The sequence below is a fragment of the Hypomesus nipponensis genome, chromosome 12 (assembly GCF_054491055.1).
Source record: "Hypomesus nipponensis isolate SF chromosome 12, ASM5449105v1, whole genome shotgun sequence".
NCBI classification, from domain to species: domain Eukaryota; kingdom Metazoa; phylum Chordata; class Actinopteri; order Osmeriformes; family Osmeridae; genus Hypomesus; species Hypomesus nipponensis.
In genome coordinates this window covers 1,509,511-1,533,992 of record NC_140372.1, presented here as the reverse complement: position 1 = coordinate 1,533,992, position 24,482 = coordinate 1,509,511, and the positions used below count along the sequence as shown (strand labels likewise).

The 24,482-nt window shown below is 50.1% G+C and overlaps 3 protein-coding genes and 1 non-coding gene across 6 annotated transcripts; 1 reads left to right on the top strand and 3 right to left on the bottom strand.

Moving 5' to 3' along the window:
* Positions 1-80: 80 nt before the first annotated feature.
* wbp4 (WW domain binding protein 4) lies at positions 81-3,877 on the bottom strand. 3 transcript variants are annotated; one of them, XR_014724786.1, is made up of 11 exons: positions 3,766-3,877; positions 3,473-3,545; positions 3,176-3,238; positions 2,776-2,899; positions 2,246-2,569; positions 1,922-1,995; positions 1,524-1,593; positions 1,223-1,401; positions 939-1,147; positions 476-772; positions 81-174 (listed from the first exon to the last, which is right to left on the bottom strand). XR_014724786.1 is itself a non-coding variant. In XM_084668325.1 (10 exons), coding segments are annotated over exons 1-10 (1,329 nt in total). In that variant the 5' UTR covers positions 3,768-3,877; the 3' UTR covers positions 81-561. The 3 variants fall into 3 exon arrangements, 2 of the variants coding, with proteins under 2 accessions (XP_084524451.1, XP_084524452.1); XM_084668325.1 differs by having other exon boundaries at positions 81-772; XM_084668326.1 differs by having other exon boundaries at positions 81-772; positions 1,235-1,401.
* A 209-nt stretch (positions 3,878-4,086) lies between these two features.
* On the top strand, positions 4,087-4,158 carry trnae-uuc (transfer RNA glutamic acid (anticodon UUC)). Its single transcript has one exon. It is a non-coding gene; the product is annotated as a tRNA-Glu (tRNA).
* Positions 4,159-5,768: 1,610 nt separating this feature from the next.
* On the bottom strand, positions 5,769-14,585 carry LOC146260590 (SLAIN motif-containing protein 1-like). Its single transcript, XM_084668538.1, has 8 exons — positions 13,839-14,585; positions 13,171-13,301; positions 9,085-9,177; positions 8,866-8,964; positions 7,620-7,913; positions 7,138-7,287; positions 6,676-6,901; positions 5,769-5,966 (listed from the first exon to the last, which is right to left on the bottom strand). The coding sequence occupies exons 1-8, from the start codon at positions 14,258-14,260 to the stop codon at positions 5,891-5,893; spliced, it is 1,491 nt and encodes a 496-aa protein (XP_084524664.1). The 5' UTR covers positions 14,261-14,585; the 3' UTR covers positions 5,769-5,890.
* A 429-nt stretch (positions 14,586-15,014) lies between these two features.
* mrps9 (mitochondrial ribosomal protein S9) lies at positions 15,015-23,804 on the bottom strand. The gene is made up of 11 exons (XM_084668539.1): positions 23,652-23,804; positions 23,001-23,189; positions 21,197-21,259; positions 20,997-21,027; positions 20,756-20,835; positions 18,317-18,402; positions 18,140-18,215; positions 17,028-17,193; positions 16,758-16,866; positions 16,153-16,322; positions 15,015-15,435 (listed from the first exon to the last, which is right to left on the bottom strand). Exons 1-11 carry the CDS (start codon positions 23,790-23,792, stop codon positions 15,344-15,346), a joined length of 1,203 nt encoding a protein of 400 aa, XP_084524665.1. The 5' UTR covers positions 23,793-23,804; the 3' UTR covers positions 15,015-15,343.
* Between the last annotated feature and the right edge of the window lie 678 nt (positions 23,805-24,482).

Genomic DNA, 24,482 nt, shown 5'->3' with positions numbered 1-24,482 from the left:
ATTCAAACAACACAACTGAAATACTTGAATGGAATTGGTTTGTTACTACCGTGTCCGAGATAAACAACACAACATCTGAGTAACTGTGGATACACCAGCCACTCAAGTTTATTCAGTGACACTCGCAATCATACTGTAGAAAACACTGCGCCCATAAACCTTCAGTTCCAAGATCTATATCAAACAGACCAAGGATGAGCGACCAGTTACCTCATGTAGGGAAATGTGACAAGTACACATCAAACTGATAAGAGACATTAAGTATTCAGGTAAAAAAATACACAAGAAAATCATTGTCTTTATGAATTTTGTACGCTCTGGTGAATATTCTAGATGAAGCCAATCTCTCGACAATCAAGACATTACTTCATGAAGGGGAGACATACTAAGAATGTTTCCAGGACTGATTCTCTGTTGAACATGCAGCGTATGAACAGGTTAAGTCGGTCATGTTCACAGCTAGGAACAGATTTACCTCCTGAATCAGGGTTGAGTTTATGTGTGAGTAGTCTCCCCTCCTGTAGTCCAGCCTACATCATCTGTACAGACGACACGTCTGTCTCAGTCGTCCGTGTCTCTCTGCCGGAGGCTCCGTGCTTTTACGTTCTCCGGCTTCCTCTTCCTAAAGGAGGCGGGGCCCCCCTGGGCCCCCAGGGAGGTGATGGTGCGCTCCTTGAACCGGGGTTTGGCCTCAGGGGGGCGGCCGGGGGCTGGGGGCCCCCCAGAGGCTGGGCCCCCCTCCACCTGGGGCAGCTGCAGGTCGACCTTCTCACTGCAGGAGAGAGACGGCTAGAGTCAGACCAGGTATGGGTACAGGTCAGGATTGCAGATTGTCTCACTGGGGTTAGGGGGTAGAGAAAGTCTTACTAGAGGTTAAGGGTTAAAGGGTAGAGGTTAGGGGTCGAGGGGTAGAGGTTAGGGTGTAGAGATGTTCTTACTAGGGGTTCTCTTCCACCTGGATCTGTTCCCAGGCTCCATAGGGAGTAAGCGGCTTCCTGGGCTTCTTAGCAGGAGGGTCCTCCTTAGCAACAGGAGGGTCATCCTTCGCAACAGCCTCTTTACTTTTTCCATCTCCCTCCTTACCACCACCACCACCATCCTCCTCCTCTCCTCCACCCCCTCCAGACTCATTCTCCTCTTGTCTTTTCTGGGGAGAGACAGTCTGGTTAGTCTGGTCAGCCTCTGGCAGGAGTCTTGAACCAGAGAGAGAGAGAGGACTCACCCTGAAGCTGACCTTGATGCTGGCCTGTGTGGAGTCCCCTGCCTCTGCCGGCCTGGAGCTCTCCTCCCCTCCTGGGAGGCTCCCTGGCTGGGAGCCCGTCTCCTCCCCCTGGCCTTCCGGCTCTCCACGGCTCCCTGAACCTTCTGCGGGGAGGCCAGCTGGACGCTCCCAGCTGGATTCTGGGTGTGTGTGTATTGGAGAGAGAGAGAGGCAGGGGGATAGTAAAATGTGAGTAGATGAAACACATTTGAATAAAAGTCCATCTGAAAGGAGATGTAGTGTGGATATGAGCATGTCTGACCTCCAGTCTCTGTGTTGTAGTAGTAGGTGTACCCGTCAGGACTCAGCGCCTCTGTCCACACGCCTGGGGCCTGACTCACAGGAAACACAACACATTGATGAAATGTTTGAATTTCAGGCTCCTCTAACCGTTAATACAAGTACACTTAGAGAACACGAGGTATAAATGAAACAATTTAACCTAAAGTATTTTTTTTTATGTACAGTATTTATCTAGTATAAAATACACACTGCAAATGAGTGAAAAATAATCTATAAAAAAATATGAATGTATTGGAGCTGTGCTATGCGGATGTGTGGTGTGTGTGTGTGGTGTGTGTGTGGTGTGGTGTGTGTGTGTGGTGTTGTGTGTGTGGTGTGGTGTGGTGTGGTGTTGTGTGTGTGTGGTGTGGTGTGTACCTCACTGTGGCCTGGCTGGGCATTGGATGCAGATTTTTCTCCCTGGAATCCCTGAGGCCTCTCCCATCCTGACTCTTAAAGGAAAAGAACAATCACACACACACAATCACAACAAGGCAGCACTGAGGCCTGACACCTCCTTAGGACACATCTGTGTTCATGTTAACGGGCTGTGGAGAAACAAGCAGAGGCCCACTTATTTATCTTAGGCCTCTTATTTTATTATTATTAGATGCCCATCGAGTATTGAGTTCTATAATCAGGGACTTAGTTGGCTGTAAAATGTATCCAGTATTCCCGAGGAGCTGTGTTGTTGACGCTCACCTCCAGTCAGTGTGTTGTAGTAGTAAGTCATCCCATCGTCTGAGCGGCCCTCCACCCACGCCTGACCCTCCACCCACGCCTGACCCTCCAGCTGGGCCTGACCCTCCAGCTGGGCCTGACCCTCCGGACGGCGGGCTTTCCCAGCACGCTTCTCCTTCCTGTTCTTTGGACCTGGGGGTTTAGTCTGGGCTGGGGCCTTGGTCTGGGCTGGGGCCTTGGTCTGGGCTGGGGCCTTGGTCTGGGCTGGGGCCTTGGTCTGGGCTGGGGCCTTGGTCTGGGCTGGGGCCTTGGTCTGGGCTGGGGCCTTGGTCTGGGCCGGGGGTCCTGTACAAGACACACAAACACAATATAAACCAGGTCATAAAGGACGACTACATAGACTGTACTCTACAGTACAACATTTAGTTGTACAACAACATTGATGTACCGAGTAGTTATGAAGCTCTGCCAAAGCCTGATGATGATGACCATTCATTTGAATTATCTCCTCCCAGCCTCTGGTGGTATAGAGGTATATGTTATAGATCTACCTGGGTCTACTCCCAGCCTCCTCATGTCCTCCTCATAGGCTTTCTGTGCAGCCTCCTCCATGGCTGCAAACTCTTTAGACATGCGATCCTCCTGCTTCGCTTTGTCAAGGCTCCTCTTCTTAATCTGCATGCAGGGAGAGAGGGAGGGAGGGGGGCGAGGGCAGAGGGGGCCAGATGTATCACTGACCAGTAGAACAACAGCCTGAGAGAGTGGCAATCCTGCTGATTCCAAACATAGTAGACAAACTGGGACTGTATCACATCCACACTCTACTGATCATTCAGTGTATCTAAGTTGCTACTCAACTGCCATATCTGCAATGTCTAGGATGTGAGTATAACATTTGTATTGTGAAATGAAATGAAGAGCGGAATATGTGAATACAACAGTAGCACACACCTCTGCAATTTTGAGCTCAACATTTTCTTTGTGGTTCTTCCCTCTTTCGTGGAAGTCAACACTCTGCATCGAGACAGAAACACAAGAGCGCTTGTTATCATCGGGACAGTAAAAGAGCGCATGTTATCATCGGGACAGTAAAAGAGCGCATGTTATCAACGGGACAGGCGGCTCATCCTTCAAGTACCAAAATTATTATTATTCGTTTGACCACAAAGCCAGTAAACGACATGATGGAGCATTTTCGAGTAAAACAGAGGAGAAAAAGACCAATCACAAATGTTTCACGTTACTCACAGGTTTGTTGTCAGCTATCCAACATTTGCAGTACTGGCAAAATTTCTTCGGCTGGGATTTCCAATAATCAGCCCTGAAATATACAACAATGTAATGGGATAATAACACGACAATCAAAAATAGAGAAACACCTCTGACCTGACAAACCGGTTTACCATTAACCCAAACTGACTAGCTTTGTAAACGGACGCAGCACACAGTGGTTTGTTTTATAGCTGATTAGTAGTAGCCTAACTAAGCCGTTAGTTATACAACGAGGGCTGAATAGTTCAGCTATAGAACTCCATACTCACATAGTTGATTTGGATTAGATAAAATGGGATAAAAGAAACCTTGGAACATCTAATAAGCACTTTATGCTAACAACATGAACACCGTGTCCATTTATGATGACGTAAATTGTATGGGCCGATTAAAAAAGGTAGAGGTGGATACGTCACCCTCGCAGATACAGACAAATGATTGCCCTCAAATCTTTGCAAATAAATATCGTGAATGAAAAAAACGACAACTAAAAACACATAATGAGGATAGTGCTGGGAAAAAAATATTAAAAACCAATGTTTTATGCTATGATTATTTAAAATCGTATACATTCTCTGGCTTTTAAGACCTCCCATATGGTCTAGCGGTTAGGATTCCTGGTTTTCACCCAGGCGGCCCGGGTTCGACTCCCGGTATGGGAACAGACTTTTTGATGGTATAACGTGTGGTTGGGAATATTCACTCAACTTTGATGTCGCCGTAATATTTATGAACATATGTTATTTCCCTTCATCGTTTAAAGGCCATAGAACCCGGCTAAAATAATACATAAATTAAACTAATGAAGATGTATTGAAAATAATCAGGGAATTAATATCCAAATAATGAATCTCCATTGTTTCATTCAAACCCTTTTAATTGTGATAGATAAAATACAAAATAGGCTTCCATAAAAGATAAGTGAAATTATTAAAACATCTTTATTCAAGTTGCTTTGAGATCATACACTCTTTCAATTAAATATAGTAACCAAAAGTGTTGGGGTGAGATTCTGAAATGTGGCATAAACTAATCTAAGTAGACTATTTTTTAACACGCATAACCCTTTCAAACACAATGTGATCAAATGCTACAAGAATTCATCCTAATTAATCCATTCAGTGCTCCTCAAACCAAGAACAGAACGTGTAATCACAAATCAAATAAAAACTCCGTTCATTTTACTGGTGCAACAATTACAAATATTCCATTCAGTATTAAATCTTTGTCGTTTAAAAAGTGTTACAATTCAAAACAACTTAGTCACTTGTGTTTAGTCATACATTTTGTAAACACACTTATTTGGTTCCAGAGTTTCATATTGAAAACCCAGAATATTGCATCAATAAGCATTTTCACAATGCTCCTTCCTATTTAATATGGTATTAGTAATAAATATATATGTTTTTGTTTGTATATACAAACACAAATCTAGTTAGTAAAAATTCAACCTAATACACCCCGATAACAGGGAGGGATTTAATTTTAGCAGCATCTTACTGCTTCTCCCCCAGGAGAAAGCATCGTTATTAATCAGTTTAAGTAGGAAAGAACATCTGAGGTTAGGAGAGTACGAACAGGTCTCAGGTCAGCTATAGCCCAGTATGAACAGGTCTCAGGTCAGCTATAGCCCAGTATGAACAGGTCTCAGGTCAGCTATAGCCCAGTATGAACAGGTCTCAGGTCAGCTATACCCCAGTATGAACAGGTCTCAGGTCAGCTATACCCCAGTATGAACAGGTCTCAGGTCAGCTATACCCCAGTATGAACAGGTCTCAGGTCAGCTATAGCCCAGAGGGGGTATTGCACAACATTCCACCAAGGAGCAGACCTAGAGGTGCAGGCTGAATTAAACAGCTGTGGAATGAACACACACCCAAACACACACACTGCCTGTAAATAGGTGCTATGTCCAGATCCCCACACCTGAAACAGTGTTTAGCACCATGTCTTTCCTCCTGTTTGTCCTGAAACGTTTGTGTCCGTCAGTCCTTCTTCTCTCCTCCTGGACACCAGGAGGCAGGTCGACACCCTGAGGTGCATAGGGGGCTGACCCAGACCCTGACCCTGACCCCAGCAGGGGGTGAACCCAGACCCTGACCCTGACCCCAGCAGGGGGCTGACCCAGACCCTGACCCTGACCCCAGCAGGGGGGAGCTAACCCTGACCCAGACCTTGACCCGGACCCTGACCCTGACCCCAGCAGGGGGGGGCTAACCCTGACCCAGACCCAGACCCAGACCCAGACCCTGACCCGGACCCTGACCCCAGCAGGGGGCTAACCCTGACCCTGACCCTGACCCCAGCAGGGGGCGAACCCTGACCCGGACCCTGACCCCAGCAGGGGGGCATCTCCTGGGTGAGTCCAGCAGGGGGGGGCATCTCGTGGGTGAGTCAGTAGCAGCCGTCTCTCCAGCTCCTGTCTGGAAGTGCACTGAGGGCCGACAGACTCTTGGGAGGCGTCAGTAAACTGGACGAGAACACAGTCACCCCACACAGTCAATACCAAACACAGTCACCCCACACAGTCAATACCAAACACAGTCACCCCACACAGTCAATACCAAACACAGTCACCCCACACAGTCAATACCAAACACAGTCACCCCACACAGTCAATACCAAACACAGTCACCCCACACAGTCAATACCAAACACAGTCACCCCACACAGTCAATACCAAACACAGTCACCCCACACAGTCAATACCAAACACAGTCACCCCACACAGTCAATACCAAACACAGTCACCCCACACAGTCAATACCAAACACAGTCACCCCACACAGTCAATACCAAACACAGTCACCCCACACAGTCAATACCAAACACAGTCACCCAACACAGATCATAGACATTCTCACTCTGAACATAACCGTGGTGATCAGACCCCCTTTAAATAATGATAATGATACACGTTCATATAGCAGAGATGTGGGATGTGGCTACTATGCACGATGCCTGGTAGCTGAGATGTGGTTACTTTGCACTGTGGCTGTGTAATACAGATCATTCTATCTCTATCACCTCTAACCAACAAACCTACAGCATGAGCTACACTGCATGAGCTACACTAACCCTAACCCTAGACTACAACTGTATACGCACTATCCGTCTTTTGCTTTGGATAAAAGTGGCGGTAAAAATATGAAAATGTAAAATTGCATTTTGTGGCCTACCTGCGTGCTGGTTGGCTGGTCCTGCTGCGGGAGGCGGAGCCTACAAAGGAGGCGGGGCGTGGCAGGGAGCTACGAGGGGGCGTGGCCTTGTTAGGGATCAGAGACTGCAGGCTGGCGGAGGTTGGCATGGCAACGGAACCCTTGACAGTGGGGCTGACGTACGCCGTAGCTTTGAGGGGTTGCCGCGACAACGCCCCGATGTTGCCAACGCTCTGGGCCGGGGATGCTGCCACACAAACACACATTACTGCTCTGCAGAGTAGATAGGAGACAGCTCTATGTAGAGGCCTTTAGGTGGCGCTGTGCCATCCGTACAGTACAGTATCCACTATGTCAAGCTGTGCCATCAGTACAGCAGCCACTAGGTGGTGCTGTGATAGCTCACAGATGCAAGGCTAAACTATGTTTGCTTAATGTGGTGTTTGTTTGTTACATGTGACAATACAGGGGGAAGGTACTCACTGCAGGCCTGCAGTCGGGCGAGCCCATTGGACGAGTCAAAGCTCTGACTATTCCTGAGCTGAGAAGGAGAGCATGTGTGATTGGCTGGGTTGGGCACGCTAGGCATGCTGGGAACTCTGACCAGGCTGGGCATGCTCCGACGCAGCTTATCTAAACAGGAAGGAACAAACACACACACACAGGAATTCTGCATGAATGGAACATTTCAAGTTATCCTTTTAGTTGCCCCTTGTCAGCTCTGCCCCTACGCCTCCAGATATCCTCTACATAGATCTATATCTACTGGATATCTATTATGTGTATATCTGCTGAGAGGACCCTGGCTGCTCTAGGAACATGGAGGTCATTGAGGACAGTTGTCAAATGTTGCGTTAATATATACAGCAGATAAACATTTACAGAGAGATGTCATATTTCAGTTCTGAAAGAAACATGTAGGCCTTCAATAACCATGAGCAGAAGCATGGGCCTTTCCTGCTCACCTGACCCAGGCCTGAAGGCCAGCTGCTGGGGTGAGCAGGGGCTGGAGGGGGGGCTGGGCTGGGAGGACCCAGAGGAGGGGCACTGGGGGTTGGAGATGCTTCTGCGCCAGTCTACCCTAACCCAGTCTGGGAGGCTGGAGAACGTGTGGGAGTGGGGGAGGCCAGGCTTCCTGGAGCCCTGCTCCTGCTCCTCCTCCTCCCCCTGCAGGTGGGGCTCCCCCTGCTGGCTGAACTGGAAGCAGAAACTGGAGCTGCTCCGAGTGATGGAGGTGGAGGCATAGTCCTGACGGAGACCTGGGGGAGGGGGGACGAGCGAACACACACACAGGCAAACACACACACACACAGGCAAACACACACACACCACCCATGCACACAGTTAGTGTCACCTCCGGGGGTTAATAAAGCTGAAGTAACGATGAGCTCGGAGGTCTTGTGAGCAAAAAAAAGTTTAAACAATGTAGTAGTGAGTTAAACAGTAGTTAACATGTAATCAAATAAAAGGTAATGTTAGGAAGGGCAGAACAGAGAAACAGTCAGAAAGAACAACTTCCTGGAAGTTCAGAAACCCTGAAACCAAATCACCTGCACTCTGGATGACTGTTCTGCACAGGTAGACAATGACATCATCATCACCCCACCACAATGACATCATCATCACCCCACCACAATGACATCATCATCACCCCACCACAATGACATCATCATCACCCCACCACAATGACATCATCATCACCCCACCACAATGACATCATCATCACCCCCACCACAATGACATCATCATCACCCCCACCACAATGACATCATCATCACCCCCACCACAATGACATCATCATCACCCCCACCACAATGACATCATCATCACCCCCACCACAATGACATCATCATCACCCCCACCACAATGACATCATCATCACCCCACCACAATGACATCATCATCACCCCCACCACAATGACATCATCATCACCCCCACCACAATGACATCATCATCACCCCCACCACAATGACATCATCATCACCCCCACCACAATGACATCATCATCACCCCACCACAGCTCTCACAGCTGTCAGACATCAATCAGCTGGAGCTTAGATCAGGTCACTGTTCCTGCCAGTCCTCAACTCTGGAACACAGAGTGGCTCTCGTAGCTCCTTCTGATCTCAGACAGAGAGAGAGAGAGAGAGAGAGAGACCAGAGAGAGACCAGAGAGAGACCAGGGTTGCTATGGTTACTAGGGGACTCACTCTCCTCCTGCAGGCGAGCCATCACCTGGACATCAGTCAGGTCCTGCAGCTTGTAACCCAGGGAGATGCAGTCTGCCTCCTGCTCAGCGTGATGACCATCTGCGCAAAGCAATAAAACTTAAAACAATAGCATTATGGAATTTTGTATGACAAAAGAGGAGGAGAGGAGGAGAGAAGGAGAGGAGGAGAGGGCAGAGCCAGGAGGGTCAGGGATCTTACTGGTGGGCTGAGGGAGGAAGGAGGAAGCTCTCTCAGGATCCGTCACCATGGGACTCAGGGAGGTGAGGAGGAGGGGGTGGAGAGGGGAGGGAACTGAGAGGACAAACAAAGCATCACTTCATATTTCAACCATCATTGAACACTGAACCTCCATCGTGTGACCAGCATGGTTGAAACTTGTAAGCAGTATCCTAGCATGCCATCTCAACTCAAACGGGCTGCCTAGGATACAGATGATATCAGGCCGTTTGTTCACCTGATATCATGTGTACCCCCTCCCCTAACATGCACAGGGTCTGTCCTGCCATCATGTGTGTTATTTTCTGTGTTCTTTTGATCACAATGAACACCGTGAGATAATATGGAGATGTCTGCTCTTGATGACTGCCTGAACTAACATGCACCAACTGACAGCACTAAGGAGAACCCTGGATATCAGTGTCTCAACATCGTTTTAATCTACTCTTGATGTGTGACTGTCTATGGAGGAGAGAGACTTTTTATCTGATATAATTTGAACTGATCTGTAAACTCAGTTCAAGTGGTGACAAGCAACCAGAGTGTGAATGGTATGCATGATTATGTCCATGTGACCATTGAAAATAATCCCAGGAGTGGATTATGTTAACCCACAAGCACCTTGTCAGCAGGGCTGTGTTTGTGTGTGGCAGGGCTCAGTGGATGGGGGAAACAAGGGTGCTCATATCTGACCTCACACACACACACACACACACACACACACACACACACACACACACACACACACACACACACACACACACACACACACACACACACACACACACACACACACACACACACACACACACACACACACACACACTGCAGTCAGTGCTCTCTGACTCGCGTACACTTACCTCACTCTAGAGTCATAAAGCAGCACTGAGCAACAACGTCTGCTGTACACACACACACACACATCTGTGTTCAGACTGAGACACTGGGCTGCATTCACACACAGCTCAATCCAACTCATCCTAGACCAGCACCAGGAACAGCATCACTCTCTCTCTCACACACACAGTCTCACTCATGCATGCACACTCGCACACACCTCATCAGCGATTGTCAGAGAGAGGAGATGTACTAAAGGACAAACACAAGCAGAGTAAACATGAAGGAGGAAGAACCCACAGAGAGGTCAGGGTCACAGAGAGGTCAGGGTCACAGAGAGGTCAGGGTCACAGAGGGTTAGGGTCACAGAGGGTCAGGGTCACAGAGGGTTAGGGTTAGGGTCACAGAGAGCATCAATACACAGCTGCTAAAAGAAGTACATAATGTCCCTTTATACGGTGTGAGTGTGTAGTGTGTGTGTGTGCAGAGTGTGTGTGTGTGTAGTGTGTGTGTGTGTGCAGAGTGTGTGTGTGTAGTGTGTGTGTGTGCAGAGTGTGTGTGTGTGTGTGTGTGTGTGCAGAGTGTGTGTGTGTGCAGAGTGTGTGTATGAGACAGAGGGGGCTGTCAGGGAGAAGCAAAGCTGCTTGGCATCAAGGAACAACACAGTCCTTTCATGTACAGACGGTTACCATGGCGACCGGACCTGGTAGTGGTAGAGAGAGGAGGGAGAGAGGGAGGAGAGGAGGTGGAGAAGGAGGAGAGAGGGAGGAGAGGAGGTGGAGAGGGAGGAAAGGAGGTGGAGAGGGAGGAGAGGAGGTGGAGAGGAGGTGGAGAGGGAGGAAAGGAGGTGGAGAGGGAGGAGAGGAGGTGGAGAGGGAGGAGAGGAGGTGGAGAGGGAGGAGAGGAGGTGGAGAGGGAGGAGAGGAGGTGGAGAGGGAGGAGAGGAGGTGGAGAGGGAGGAGAGGAGAGGAGAGGGAGGAGAGAGGGAGGAGAGGAGGTGGAGAGGGAGGAAAGGAGGTGGAGAGGGAGGAGAGGAGGTGGAGAGGGAGGAGAGGAGGTGGAGAGGGAGGAGTGGAGGTGGAGAGGGAGGAGAGGAGGTGGAGAGGGAGGAGAGGAGGTGGAGAGGGAGGAGAGGAGAGGAGGTGGAGAGGGAGGAGAGGAGAGGAGGTGGAGAGGGAGGAGAGGAGGTGGAGAGGGAGGAGAGGAGGTGGAGAGGGAGGAGAGGAGGTGGAGAGGGAGGAGAGGAGGTGGAGAGGGAGGAGAAGAGGTGGAGAGGGAGGAGAGGAGGTGGAGAGGGAGGAGAGGAGAGGAGGTGGAGAGGGAGGAGAGGAGGTGGAGAGGGAGGAGAGGAGGTGGAGAGGGAGGAGAGGAGGTGGAAAGGGAGGAGAGGAGGTGGAGAGGGAGGAGAGGAGGTGGAGAGGGAGGAGAAGAGGTGGAGAGGGAGGAGAGGAGGTGGAGAGGGAGGAAAGGAGGTGGAGAGGGAGGAGAGGAGGTGGAGAGGGAGGAGAGGAGGTGGAGAGGGAGGAGAGGAGGTGGAGAGGGAGGAGAGGAGAGGAGAGGGAGGAGAGAGGGAGGAGAGGAGGTGGAGAGGGAGGAAAGGAGGTGGAGAGGGAGGAGAGGAGGTGGAGAGGGAGGAGAGGAGGTGGAGAGGGAGGAGAGGAGGTGGAGAGGGAGGAGAGGAGAGGAGGTGGAGAGGGAGGAGAGGAGGTGGAGAGGGAGGAGAGGAGAGGAGGTGGAGAGGGAGGAGAGGAGGTGGAGAGGGAGGAGAGGAGGTGGAGAGGGAGGAGAGGAGGTGGAGAGGGAGGAGAGGAGGTGGAGAGGGAGGAGAGGAGGTGGAGAGGGAGGAGAGGAGGTGGAGAGGGAGGAAAGGAGAGGAGGTGGAAAGGGAGGAGAGGAGGTGGAGAGGGAGGAGAGGAGGTGGAGAGGGAGGAGAGGAGGTGGAAAAGGAGGAGAGGAGGTGGAGAGGGAGGAGAGGAGGTGGAGAGGGAGGAGAAGAGGTGGAGAGGGAGGAGAGGAGGTGGAGAGGGAGGAAAGGAGGTGGAGAGGGAGGAGAGGAGGTGGAGAGGGAGGAGAGGAGGTGGAGAGGGAGGAGAGGAGGTGGAGAGGGAGGTGGAAAGAGAGGAGAGGAGGTGGAGATGGAGGAGAGGAGGTTGAGAGGGAGGAGGGGAGGTGGAGAGGGAGGAGAGGAGGTGGAGAGGGAGGAGAGGAGGTGGAGAGGGAGGAGAGGAGGTGGAGAGGGAGGTGGAAAGAGAGGAGAGGAGGTGGAGATGGAGGAGAGGAGGTTGAGAGGGAGGAGGGGAGGTGGAGAGGGAGGAGAGGAGGTGGAGAGGGAGGAGAGGAGGTGGAGAGGGAGGAGAGGAGGTGGAGAGGGAGGAGAAGAGGTGGAGAGGGAGGAGAGGAGGTGGAGAGGGAGGAGAAGAGGTGGAGAGGGAGGAGAGGAGGTGGAGAGGGAGGAGAAGAGGTGGAGAGGGAGGAGAGGAGGTGGAGAGGGAGGAGAGGAGGTGGAGAGGGAGGAGAGGAGGTGGAGAGGGAGGAGAGGAGGTGGAGAGGGAGGAGAGGAGGTGGATAGGGAGGAGAGAAGGTAGAGAGGAGGTGGAGAGGGAGGAGAGGAGGTGGGGGCTGTGTAAAGACAGTGTTGTGTCATTTGATGTGACTGTGTCTGGCAGGTCGATCATGTCCTTCCCCCAGCAGTCTAAAATAGACAGGAGTTGGACAGTTATACCTCACTAATCCTGTCAGATGGTTACACCACCTCAGTCACCTACCCTGTCAGCACTCTCCTCTTTCTCTCTCCGTCTCTCTCTCTATACTTCTCACTCCCTCCCTTTTCTTTCCCAAGCTCTGACTGTACTTGATCATCTCACTTCCATCTCACCTCCAGTTTAAAGATGTTTCATGAGTTACTTGAAACCAAACTACTCGTCTTCAAGCATCAGTGGGGCTGTCTCCCTAGCTGTTTCAGCAGTCAGAAAACCTGCTTTTGTTCCAGACCAGGCCCACAGTGTTAGCGTGCGTAGGTTAACCAGCTGGATGGAGGTGATCATCACCGGTGTCATCCCATCGCTAGTAAGTATCACTTCCTCCCTCACTTGCTTAGAAATATCAAGTCACGCACACATACACACCTTGCATGCGCTTAAATGATTGGACATCCTGTTCTAGGTGTACAGGTAAGTTGTGGGTATACAGGTGTCCAGGTGTGTCCAGGTGTGTACAGGTGTGTGCTCGTACCTGGGGCCTGCCTGAGACACCGGGAGCGTCTGGACCCCTCCCCTCTGAGCCCGTCCAGCACCTGCCTGCACCACTGCTGGGGAGACAACAGGGGGCGCTGCCACGGCCTGGCCCTCGCTGACACATACAGCCTGCAGGGAGGGGGGAGAGGAGGTGAGAGGAAGAGGAGGGAGGAGGTGAGAGGTAGAGGAGGGAGGAGGTGAGAGGTAGAGGAGGGAGGAGGGTAGAGGAGGGAGGAGGTGAGAGGTAGAGGAGGGAGGAGGTGAGCTGGCTGACAGGCTCTGCCCAAACCAAACAGCATGTTTACATGTTCATGTTGTTTCTCAGAGTGGTGACTGACTATGACTGTGATGGTGACTGTGGCCTCTATAAAGTTAGTTCCTGTGCCTCTGCTTTTGAATAAGACTGTTTCATTAGACTTCTCACCGGCTTGAGTATTGTTGTTTATAGATTGCATCACTCACAGCTCAATCACGTGTGGTTATAAGCTCAAGCACTTGTAGCTTCAAAAGTTTTTTTTTTTTATTGAACGCCAATTAAACACTGGAAATAAAAAACTGATTGCAGATGGTAGCCCATCTTAGAAATTCGATGAATTAACGAGACGTCATGTTTCACTTGTCATAGGGATGAGTTGTCTACAAATACAATGTTTAGGACAACCTTACCAGGAATCTTCAGACTTGTCAAGGGAGAACATGGAATCCAGATCCAGCAGCGCCACCTCGTCCAGAACCGTGGGCTCGTCCTCACCGCCCTGAGCTTCAACCGTGGCATCAGCAGCGGAATGCGGAAGAAAATACTGGAAAGAATTGTCTGCCGGGCAGGAGGACTGGCACAGCAGGGCTGTCAGCGGGAGACGGTACCCCCCCGAGACGGGCCTGCTGTCTAGTATGCAGGCTTGTGAGGTGGTTTGGATTGGGGGACTCGTGGAGCAATCGTTCACCGCGCTCGCCCTTAGCTGCTCGTTTTGCTTTTCTAGTTTCCGAACGAGCTGCTGCAACTTCACCACCTCGAGCTCTGCGTTAACGGCGTTGCTGTTGCAGTCGACATCAGTCATCATCTGAAGGGTTAGCACCGCAGCATCCATCAAGAATGACTGGAATAATAAATATTAGATTTTTCTCACTGAAATGGAGGACGGGGTAAGCTACCCTCCGTGACTCTCACTGTGATTTCGGTATCGGTAATTCGGTTGTAAGCTGGTGCCTCGCGTCCTCATGTGCCAATCAACAGCATGCCGTCCAATCAGATATTAGGACATCTCCATTTCCCAAACGGGGCAATTTGCGAGTTCCTCCGTTATCAGGTGAGCAACAGGATTAGGTGGATCCATTTTTATTTGTAGGTATTAGTGTGGCACCATTTTTTAATACCAGAATTCTTCTGTATGTTACACACACCTAATAGGTATTCCGTTGGCCGGAACAGGGCTGTACATGTGTGGGCGGAGTAATCTTGTTAAGATCTTTCTGGTAAAACGTTATAATCTACGACGCTGAGCAGGAAGACGGCGCAATAACAAACCTGACAAATGTAATGGGAAAACGTTTATTTTTTACCAAACGTAAAAATGAAATTCAAATAAACTGTCGCCATCCCGAGGTTAACGTTTCCTTCACAGGAGTCCAGTTCGTTTGTAGACAGGAAAGCCCATGTCACGTGAACAAACGTTCTTACCGGCTTTTCAGCACCTGGACAGCGCTCGTGTCCAAAACGGCAGAAACCTTTTTTGGTCACAAACAGTTAAGGAAGATGGAAGCATCTCGAAAAACTTCTTACTGGTTTTATTTTATGCCGTTCATGTTCATGTTGGCCATAAAACAGACCAAGCAACTCCAGCATTCTGTGGAAAACAGTATTTTATTTTTAACATGTGCAAGTGGCCGCCTTTCTTTGTAGTATAGCGCCCTCATGTGGCGGCGGAAGCACATTACAACATGTGAAATATGTCGTCACATGACAGACGGGTGCACGCAGGTACGTCTCACTTCAGCCACTTGTTTGACAAAGCAAAACATTTATTATGGACGTTTCAATGAACTGTCTTCTTAAATTGTCCATCAGCACAGGTGATAATCATCAGTAATGGTCTGTATATCCAGCCTAGTTAAGACATTTCATTGTTCTGTCTATTTCTGTTAATGAGAATCTTGTTGTTTTCACTCCTCCTTCAGCGTTTGTTCCAGGTGAACTTCCTGCGAGCTCCTTCCTGTCCTGGCTTCTTCCTCTCCCTCACTCTGGGGTCAGGGGTCAGCAGCCCGGCTGCCAGGCAACAGGGGGGAGGATGCCCAAGGAGACAAGAGACAGGAAAGTGAAAATCAAAACAAATCCAACTGAAGCATCACTTCTGTATATAGGATTTTCAACCTGATTCTGTCTCATTAAGCCATTTTATTTTATGTTTATTTTATATTAGTCTTCTTCATACTAAATGTTTATATCTAGTATGCATCTTGTGTTCTTCTAGTCTATTTGTCTGCAATATCAAACATCTCCTGGCTTGTTTCAAAGCACTTTGATCCTCAAGTAGAAGTAGAGACTCAGTGACACCTTGTCTCATGTCCTCCACCTGGCCCTGGGACAGGAAGTGTTCACATGGCCCTGGGACAGGAAGTTTTCACATGGCCCTGGGACAGGAAGTGTTCACATGGCCCTTGGACAGGAAGTGTTCACCTGGCCCTGGGACAGGAAGTGTTCACCTGGCCCTGGGACAGAAAGTGTTCATCTGGCCCTGGGACAGGAAGTGTTCATCTGGCCCTGGGACAGGAAGTGTTTACATGGCCCTGGGACAGGAAGTGTTCACCTGGCCCTGGGACAGGAAGTGTTCACCTGGCCCTGGGACAGGAAGTGTTCACCTGGCCCTGGGACAGGAAGTGTTCACCTGGCCCTGGGACAGGAAGTGTTCACATGGCCCTGGGACAGGAAGTGTTCACATGGCCCTGGGACTAGAAGTGTTTACCTGGGACAGGATGTGTTTACCTTGTCTCATGTTCTCCACCTGGCCCTGGGACAGGAAGCTGAGCAGAGCGCGGGACAGTGCCAGACGCAGCGCCCCTGCCTGGCTGGAGTGGCCGCCCCCGGCAACGCTACAGCGCACGTCGAAGCGCCCCAACACCCCCGTGAAGACCAGGGGGAACATCAGCTGCTCTCTGGGGAGGGGAGGGGCCAGTGTTACAGCCACACAACTGTCTTCTGACTCAGCAAGAATCAGAAAGACAAGCTTAGACTTACTAGTATTTGTGTGCCTCGTGTTGTGTGTCTAGTTTGTGTTCTGTCATGTGTGTGTGTCTAGTGTGTGTTGCAGTGTCCCAGGCTGAAAGACCTGTGCTGACACTGTCGAACATCACCCTTCATGTCCAATTAGTCCTGCACTGGGCTGAAGTGACAGCACACACACACACACACAGGATACACACGCACAAAGACGCACACACTCATTCACCTGTGTAATTACCTCCTCTAGCAGATTATACAGCCAGAGCTCTCAACACTGCTGTTGGAACTACAACAAGACTCGCATCTTAGAGTGGGAGAATGACATCACAAACACAGGATACACACACACTGTTCTACCCCCAGCGTACCGGTCCTGCAGGACAGGGAAGTAGTGGTGACAGCGGGAGCCGTTAATGACGACATCACCGGAGCCTCCGTCTGTCAGCACCACCGAGCCCATCGCTGACTTCCTCCTTCCTGAAACACAGGAAATTATGTATTCAGTCTGGGTCACAATACTGTTGTTCAAGCTGTATGAGTGTGTGTGTGTGTGTGTGTACCCTCAGCAGTGCTGTGTGTGTGTGTGAGAGTGTGTGTGTGTGTGTACCCTCAGCAGTGCTGTGTGTGTGTGTGTGTACCCTCAGCAGTGCTGTATGTGTGTCCCTGCTCGTCCACCTGCAGGGTGGGGACTTCCTGCCGGCTGGACTGGACCTCCAGGCGTCGGCGCAGGCTGAGCAGGAAGTCCTCCTCAGTGCTGCTTCCTCTCTCCTGCAAACGCATCACCAGCTGCAGGAAACGCTGGTACTAGAGACGCACACACACAGGGACACACATACAGACAGGTCATTGCCTGGACACAGCCTAAACTGCTTCTTCAATTAATTTGTCCTTGACGATACCATCTAGTGGTGACAGAGTTAACTGTACCATTAGTAAGGTTATTCAGCTGCAAAGCTAGCAGGAGTGTAATGCTAGCAGGAGTGTAAAGCTAGCAGGAGTGTAAAGCTAGCAGGAGTGTAATGCTAGCAGGAGTGTAAAGCTAGCAGGAGTGTAAAGCTAACAGGAGTGTAAAGCTAACAGGAGTGTAAAGCTAGCAGGAGTGAGTGTAAAGCTAGCAGGAGTGAGTGTAAAGCTAACAGGAGTGTAAAGCTAACAGGAGTGTAAAGCTAACAGGAGTGTAAAGCTGGCAGGAGTGTAAAGCTAACAGGAGTGTAAAGCTAACAGGAGTGTAAAGCTGGCAGGAGTGTAAAGCTAACAGGAGTGTAAAGCTAGCAGGAGTGTAAAGCTAACAGGAGTGTAAAGCTAACAGGAGTGTAAAGCTAACAGGAGTGTAAAGCTAACAGGAGTGTAAAGCTAACAGGAGTGTAAAGCTAACAGGAGTGTAAAGCTAACAGGAGTGTAAAGCTGGCAGGAGTGTAAAGCTAACAGGAGTGTAAAGCTAACAGGAGTGTAAAGCTAGCAGGAGTGTGAAGCTACATTAAGTCATTTAGCAGACACTCATCGAGAGCGAGCAGGAGTGTAAACTGTAGGGGGTTAAATATTGGCCAAACAACCTAAACTAATTATCCTATGGTTTAAAGGAAGATGGGAAACTAAACCCTATTAGCATGAACCATATAATGCCAATACAAATAGAATGACAGTTATTCGACTCTATGGGTTAAATCAGAGCAAGAATTGTCAAAGTAATATTAAAATGAAAGCAGCATTTAATAACATTGCAAAGCAGCATTAGCGGCAGTGATCTTACATCGTAATCAGAGATGGTCTCCACCAGCAGCTCCTCCAGCTCCTCCTTAAACAGCCACCTGCTACCGCCCAGAGAGCTGTCAACACACACACACTTTTAGTCAAGACGCACCCCCCCTTCCCCTACACACAGACAGGGTGCCAGGGCATACCTCTCAAACACACTGTTGTCACTCACCTTTTTTTGGATGGTTCTGGAAGCAGACTCCTGGCCCTCAGGCGATCCTGCTGCTTCTCTGCAGCCAGCACCCTGGCAAAGGTGTCCTACACACACGCAGACACACACACACATGCGCTCTTTTGTTTGTTATGGAAGGAGATGCCATATTTGTCCTCATCCCCGGCTGGATTTAATTAGGTGGGGAAATTGAATTGAGGTTGGTGCTGGAGTTGTAACATACAACACTCCCTGGCCCCCTCCCTCCCTGCCCCCCGTCGCCCCCACACCCCATCGCCCCCCCACACACACACACACCCCCCACAACACCCCTCCCTGAGGCTGAGGAGAGATGCTGGGGGATGGCAGACAATGACAGAAGCAGACAGAGAGAGAGACAGAGAGGCAGACAGAGAGAGGCAGACAGAGAGAGGCAGACAGAGAGACGAAGACAGGGAGAGGCAGGCAGAGAGAGGCAGGCAGACAGACGCAGACAGGGAGAGGCAGGCAGACAGGGAGAGGCAGGCAGACAGAGAGAGGCAGACAGAGAGGCAGACACACAGACGCAGACAGAGAGAGGCAGGCAGATAGAGGCAGGCAGACAGAGGCAGACAGGGAGAGGCAGGCAGAGAGAGGCAGGCAGAGAGAGGCAGGCAGAGAGAGGCAGGCAGACAGACGCAGACAGGGAGAGGCAGGCAGACAGGGAGAAGCAGGCAGACAGAGGCAGGCAGAGAGAGGCAGGCAGAGAGAGGCAGGCAGAGAGACGCAGACAGGGAGAGGCAGGCAGACAGGGAGAGGCAGGCAGACAGGGAGAGGCAGGCAGACAGGGAGAGGCAGGCAGACAGGGAGAGGCAGGCAGACAGGGAGAGGCAGCCAGACAGGGAGAGGCAGCCAGACAGGGAGAGGCAGCCAGACAGGGAGAGGCAGGCAGACAGAGAGAGGCAGGCAGACAGGGAGAGGCAGGCAGACAGAGAGAGGCAGGCAGACAGAGAGGCAGGCAGAGAGAGGCAGGCGGACAGAGGCAGGCATTCGGGTCACGTCCTGAGCCACAGTCCTGGGTGTGGGAACTCATTTCCCCGTCAATTATTCCCCAGATGTTTAATTCCTTCCTGATAGAGTGCCTCTAATCCACCACCACTCTGCCACGAAAGCAAACATCAAGAAAAAAAAGCAATTTTCATCACAGAAAAAGAAAAAGGGTAATAGACAATCTGAAAAAAGAGGCATGGAGGAGAACACTAGCCTGACAAGATGGCAGAACACCTCAGAATAGCACAGGGCCAGCTCATACAAGACGCCAGCCACAGAGAAGAGATCTAGTTTGAAGGATGTGTGTGTGAGTGTGTGTGTGTGTGTGTGTGTATGTGAGAGAGGGTGTGTGTGTGTGAGAAGGGTGACAGAAGAAGTAAGGAGAGAGAGGGGTAAAGAGAGGGAAGGAGGTGAGAGGGGGTGAGGGGTAAAGAGAGGGAAGGAGGAGAAAGAGGCAGCCAGAACTAAACATATTTAAACCAACAGCAGGGGGCACTCTGCTGCAGGGCACATGGGAGGCGTGCCTTCCTGACACACACACACACAAACACACACCTCTTATCTACAGAGGAGATGCCCAAGGTCAACCAAGATGGAAAACAGAGGATGGGAGGAGTGAACGTTGACAAGAGAAGGAGAAGGGGTGAGAGGAGAGAGAGGGAGAGAGAGGGGGTGAGAGGAGAGAGAGAAGAGAGAGGGGGTGAGGGGAGAGAGAGAAGAGAGAGGGGGTGAGGGGAGAGAGAGGGTGAGGGGAGAGAGGGGGAGAGGGGAGAGAGAGGGGGTGAGGAGAGAGAGGGGGAGAGGGGGTGAGGGGAGAGAGGGGGAGAGGGGGTGAGGGGAGAGAGGGGGTGAGGGGAGAGAGAGGGGGTGAGGAGAGAGAGGGGGAGAGGGGGTGAGGGGAGAGAGGGGGTGAAGGGAGAGAGAGGGGGTGAGGAGAGAGGGGGTGAGAGGAGAGAGAGGGGGTAAGAGGAGAGGGGGGGTGAGGGGAGAGAGAGGGTTCCTTGTTCAATCGAGAGGAGCTATAGTAGTGGCAGGGGTCCCCCCCCCCCCACCACCACATCCCTTTCCCTTCTCCCCTCCCCCCCCCTCCCCTCCCCCCCCCCCCCCCATGTTCAGCTGCTCTCTGGTGTGTGTAATGGGGTCTGACAGCAGCTCTCTCTGAGGCCACTCTCAGCAGAACAGAGGCCACTAGAGGCTGAAGCTGGGGACTGGTGCAGAGGATGGAGGCAGGGGTGAGGCTGGTGGTGAGTATGAGGCAAGGAGTGAGGCTGGGGCTGGGACAGAAGATGGAGGCTGGGAGTGACACTGGGGTGAGGCTAGGTGTGAGGCTGGGGTGAGGCTGGGGTGAGGCTGGTCCTGGGACAGAGGATGGAGGCTGGGGTGAGGCTGGGACAGAGGATGGAGGCTGAGACTCTGACAGCCAATACTAACATGCATCAGGTTGTAGTAGGACTGCTTTCCAGTGTAGAACAGGAAGTGGAAAGGCCGCCTATCCGCTCCCCACTGGACAGCTAGAGGGAGGACACGGAAACCAAGCTTATTGGCTAGAAAATGCTCTGCTTTGTGAGAAACTAACACTGGCATCTACTGATATATGAACCAGAGGTGTATAAGTGCCGAGTATATAAAGTCATATTAAAACAATTTAAGTTTGGAAGGTAACAAGACTTGCCTCGTTGTCTTGGAAATATTTCATCTGGATGCTGGTTAACAAAGACACAGGCAGCTCATTAATCACTTAACTGTACACCCCAAGGAGGAATCCTTAAGAGAGATGGAGAGAAGGAGGGAGAGAGGGAGATAAAGAAAGAGAGAGAGAAGGAGAAAGGAGAGCGAGAGAGGAGAAAGGGAGAGAGGGGTAGAGGAACTCACCTTCATCAGTGGTCTTGCTTTCTTATCAAACAGACTTGAGGGGAAGAGATATGCTATACTCCTCTGTAAATACAACATTCAACAATTTAATAGTTTAACAGATGGTCATACAGTCACAGAAACATACCTGCACCCCACACACACACACTTTCTCCCTCTTACCCTCCTTATCTATCTATCTATCTATCTATCTATCTATCTATCTATCTATCTATCTCCCTCCTGCCTGCCTTTTGTCTGGAAGCAGAAAGGAGACTAGAGGACAGGAAGTAGACTAGAGGACAGGAAGTAGACTAGAGGACAGGAAGTAGACTAGAGGACAGGAAGTAGACTAGAGGACAAGCAACAGTTCATCCTGAGTTCAGCCCAGCATGCAGCGCTGCCAGGTCATTACAGGCCTGCAGATGGCACGGCTGACAGGACCGGTGTGTCTGCAGGTGTGTGTATGTGCGCTCGCGCGTCCAGGCCACAGATGGATGTCTCTTCCGATGATGTGTGTGTGTGTGTGTGTGTGTGTGTGTGTGTGTGTGTGTGTGCGGGGACTGGTAGGTGGTGTCACTCTCACCCAGCCAGTCTGCTCCCCCCCTCCTCCCTCCCAAATTTTGAAACTTTTTCTCCTTTGCTTCCTCAGCACTCTTAGAGCAGGGATGGAAGGAGGGAGGTTAGTGTGGAGATGGAGGACAGTCTCTCCCTCCCTAGTTAGAGAGGCTGGTCTCTCCCTCACTAGTTAGAGAGGCCGGTCTCTCCCTCACTAGTTAGAGAGGCTGGTCTCTCCCTCACTAGTTAGAGAGGCTGGTCTCTCCCTCCCTAGTTAGAGAGGCTGGTCTCTCCTTCCCTAGTTAGAGAGGCTGGTCTCTCCCTCCCTAGTTAGAGAGGCTGGTCTCTCCCTCCCTAGTTAGAGAGGCTGGTCTCTCCTTCCCTAGTTAGAGAGGCTGGTCTCTCCCTCCCTAGTTAGAGAGGCTGGTCTCTCCCTCCCTAGTTAGAGAGGCTAGTCTCTCCCTCCCTAGTTAGAGAGGCTGGTCTCTCCTTCCCTAGTTAGAGAGGCTGGTCTCTCCCTCCCTAGTTAGAGAGGCTGGTGTCTCCCTCCCTAGTTAGAGAGGCGGGTTTCTCTGCTGCTGGCCGTCACTTCTGCTTATCCAGGCTGGGACTAACATCTCTCTTCATTAGGTGAGAGGGAGTTTGGGGACCAAACACAGCAGAATGGGACATTTAACTAAATGAGGGTGACAATCGGAGATAATGCATTTTGCCTTCTGAAATGAATAAAACATGTAGGTTGTGTGTGTGTCTCTGTGAGTCAGTAAGAGTGTGTGTCTTCTTAGTGTGAGTGTGCACGTCCTGGTGAGTGTGTGTGTGTGTTGTTGAGAGCGTTGCTAATAGCAGATTACACAGTGCTGGCCCCTGCTGGTTGGGGTGTGTATGACCACAGCTGCTCCCTGACAGCAGAGAGCTCTCCCTGCTCGGCCAGAGCAACACACTTGATACCGCTACTACACTATAACTGCATGTGGCATTTTAGCATCTTCATTAAAGACGCAATTATGCAAAAAAAAAATGATTTGTAGTTTTTTCCTTTTACTGTCAACACACTTCCAATTAAAATGTATTCAGAATAATTCAGAGGCTAATACTTCTCTTTGAACTTGTTGGCTAACTTTGCATTCACAAGTGTTCAGTTTGTTTTGTAGTTTCCATAGGACACCAGGCAGAGGCACATACCAGCCTGATTCTCTTCCCTTCCAGCAGCCTAGCACACAAAGCTCCTAAGGTCTCTTGATAATAATCATACATCGTATTATCTTACATCAATGTCTGCCTGGGTGAAGTTCTCTACGTCCTCTCCCATCATGTTGGCCAGGTGTCGTTTGCCGATGTTGAACTCCTCCACCTGCTTCTTAATGAACTCCTCGGAGAACTTCTCCGGCCCCGCTGCCGCCAGGTTCTTCCTGTGAACCGCAGCGCTCAGGCTCACCTGCCTACCGAACACTTTCACCTGACGCGGACACAACACATTTAACATTGAATATCTCTGATCTCCAACAGTACATACTGCTATATTTATATGATTACAATAGACTTCCTTTTTAAGGTGTAGCATTTCAAAGACGGCTGTGTCCATGAATATCATTCAAATTAAAGTTGTGCAAGCAAGAAAGGCTGAAGACGCTAGCACAACCACTACAATGTTTGCATTATTTAGCTAGCTAACTCGATTGTGTGTTAGCTACACATCTTACACTACCGTATGCAAGACTCGTGCCGTGAAATGGGCACACACAGTGTAAACATATTCATACAGTTCTGCTTACTGAGATTAGTTTGACAGCTTGCTAGTGTGCTAGCTAGCCTTATTCAAGGACATGCTCTCACGGTCTCGCTGCAACAACGCGCTCAAAGCTGGGCGGATATTTTCGTATATCAATAGCGACTTTATGCATCAAACGACTGAAATTACCTGACTACTCAGGCTGGATGAGACGATGTTGCCATTGTTACAGCGACTCCCACATCTCCAGATAAGAGACCCCACTGTTCTCCCTCTGGAAGCCGCCATGTTTGCACGTTGTAACAGGAAGTGCGGATACGTCACTGACATTTCAAAAGCATCAGTGGTTTTCGACTAAAGCGACGAAGTTACTGCGAAGTAGTCCGATGCAGTAGGATATATATTACGATATACTGCATTAAATACATATTGGCGATAAACCCATCCAGATACATAGGATACATATGATGGAAAGAAAATTATTGAGAGTGGACTCATGTGAACTAACCGCGGCCCACTAGTCCGCTAGTCAGGGTAATACAGATGGGCCACCAAACCAATGAAAACTCAAGTATGAAAAATGAATAAATATCAAAATATTTATATACACAGTTGGTAAATGATTATTATTATTCTTACTAATTTTAAAATGAAATTTTGCCTTTAATTCATCATGACCGAAACGCCAATAGTTACGCTTGGCATGTTTACTCTCACTATGTTTGCATCACTTCCGCATATTGCATAAGCCAATTCAACAACTTCCGGAGTTACGTTTTCAAACACGAAATGCTGGTCTTTTGCCGGTCTTCCCAAAATGACAATTAATGATGTACATGGGAGTTTATGTTGCTGCCCTTCAAGTAAGAGGGAAACAGGGGTCAATTTGTACATTTCGAGCTACATCGACAATTACAAAGATAAGGTTTATCTAAAAGTAACTATTGTAGCGAGGCTCGTTCTCGCTATCTAGGATTTGAGCAGTAATGTTAGCTAGGCTAGTTAGCTAACAATATTTAG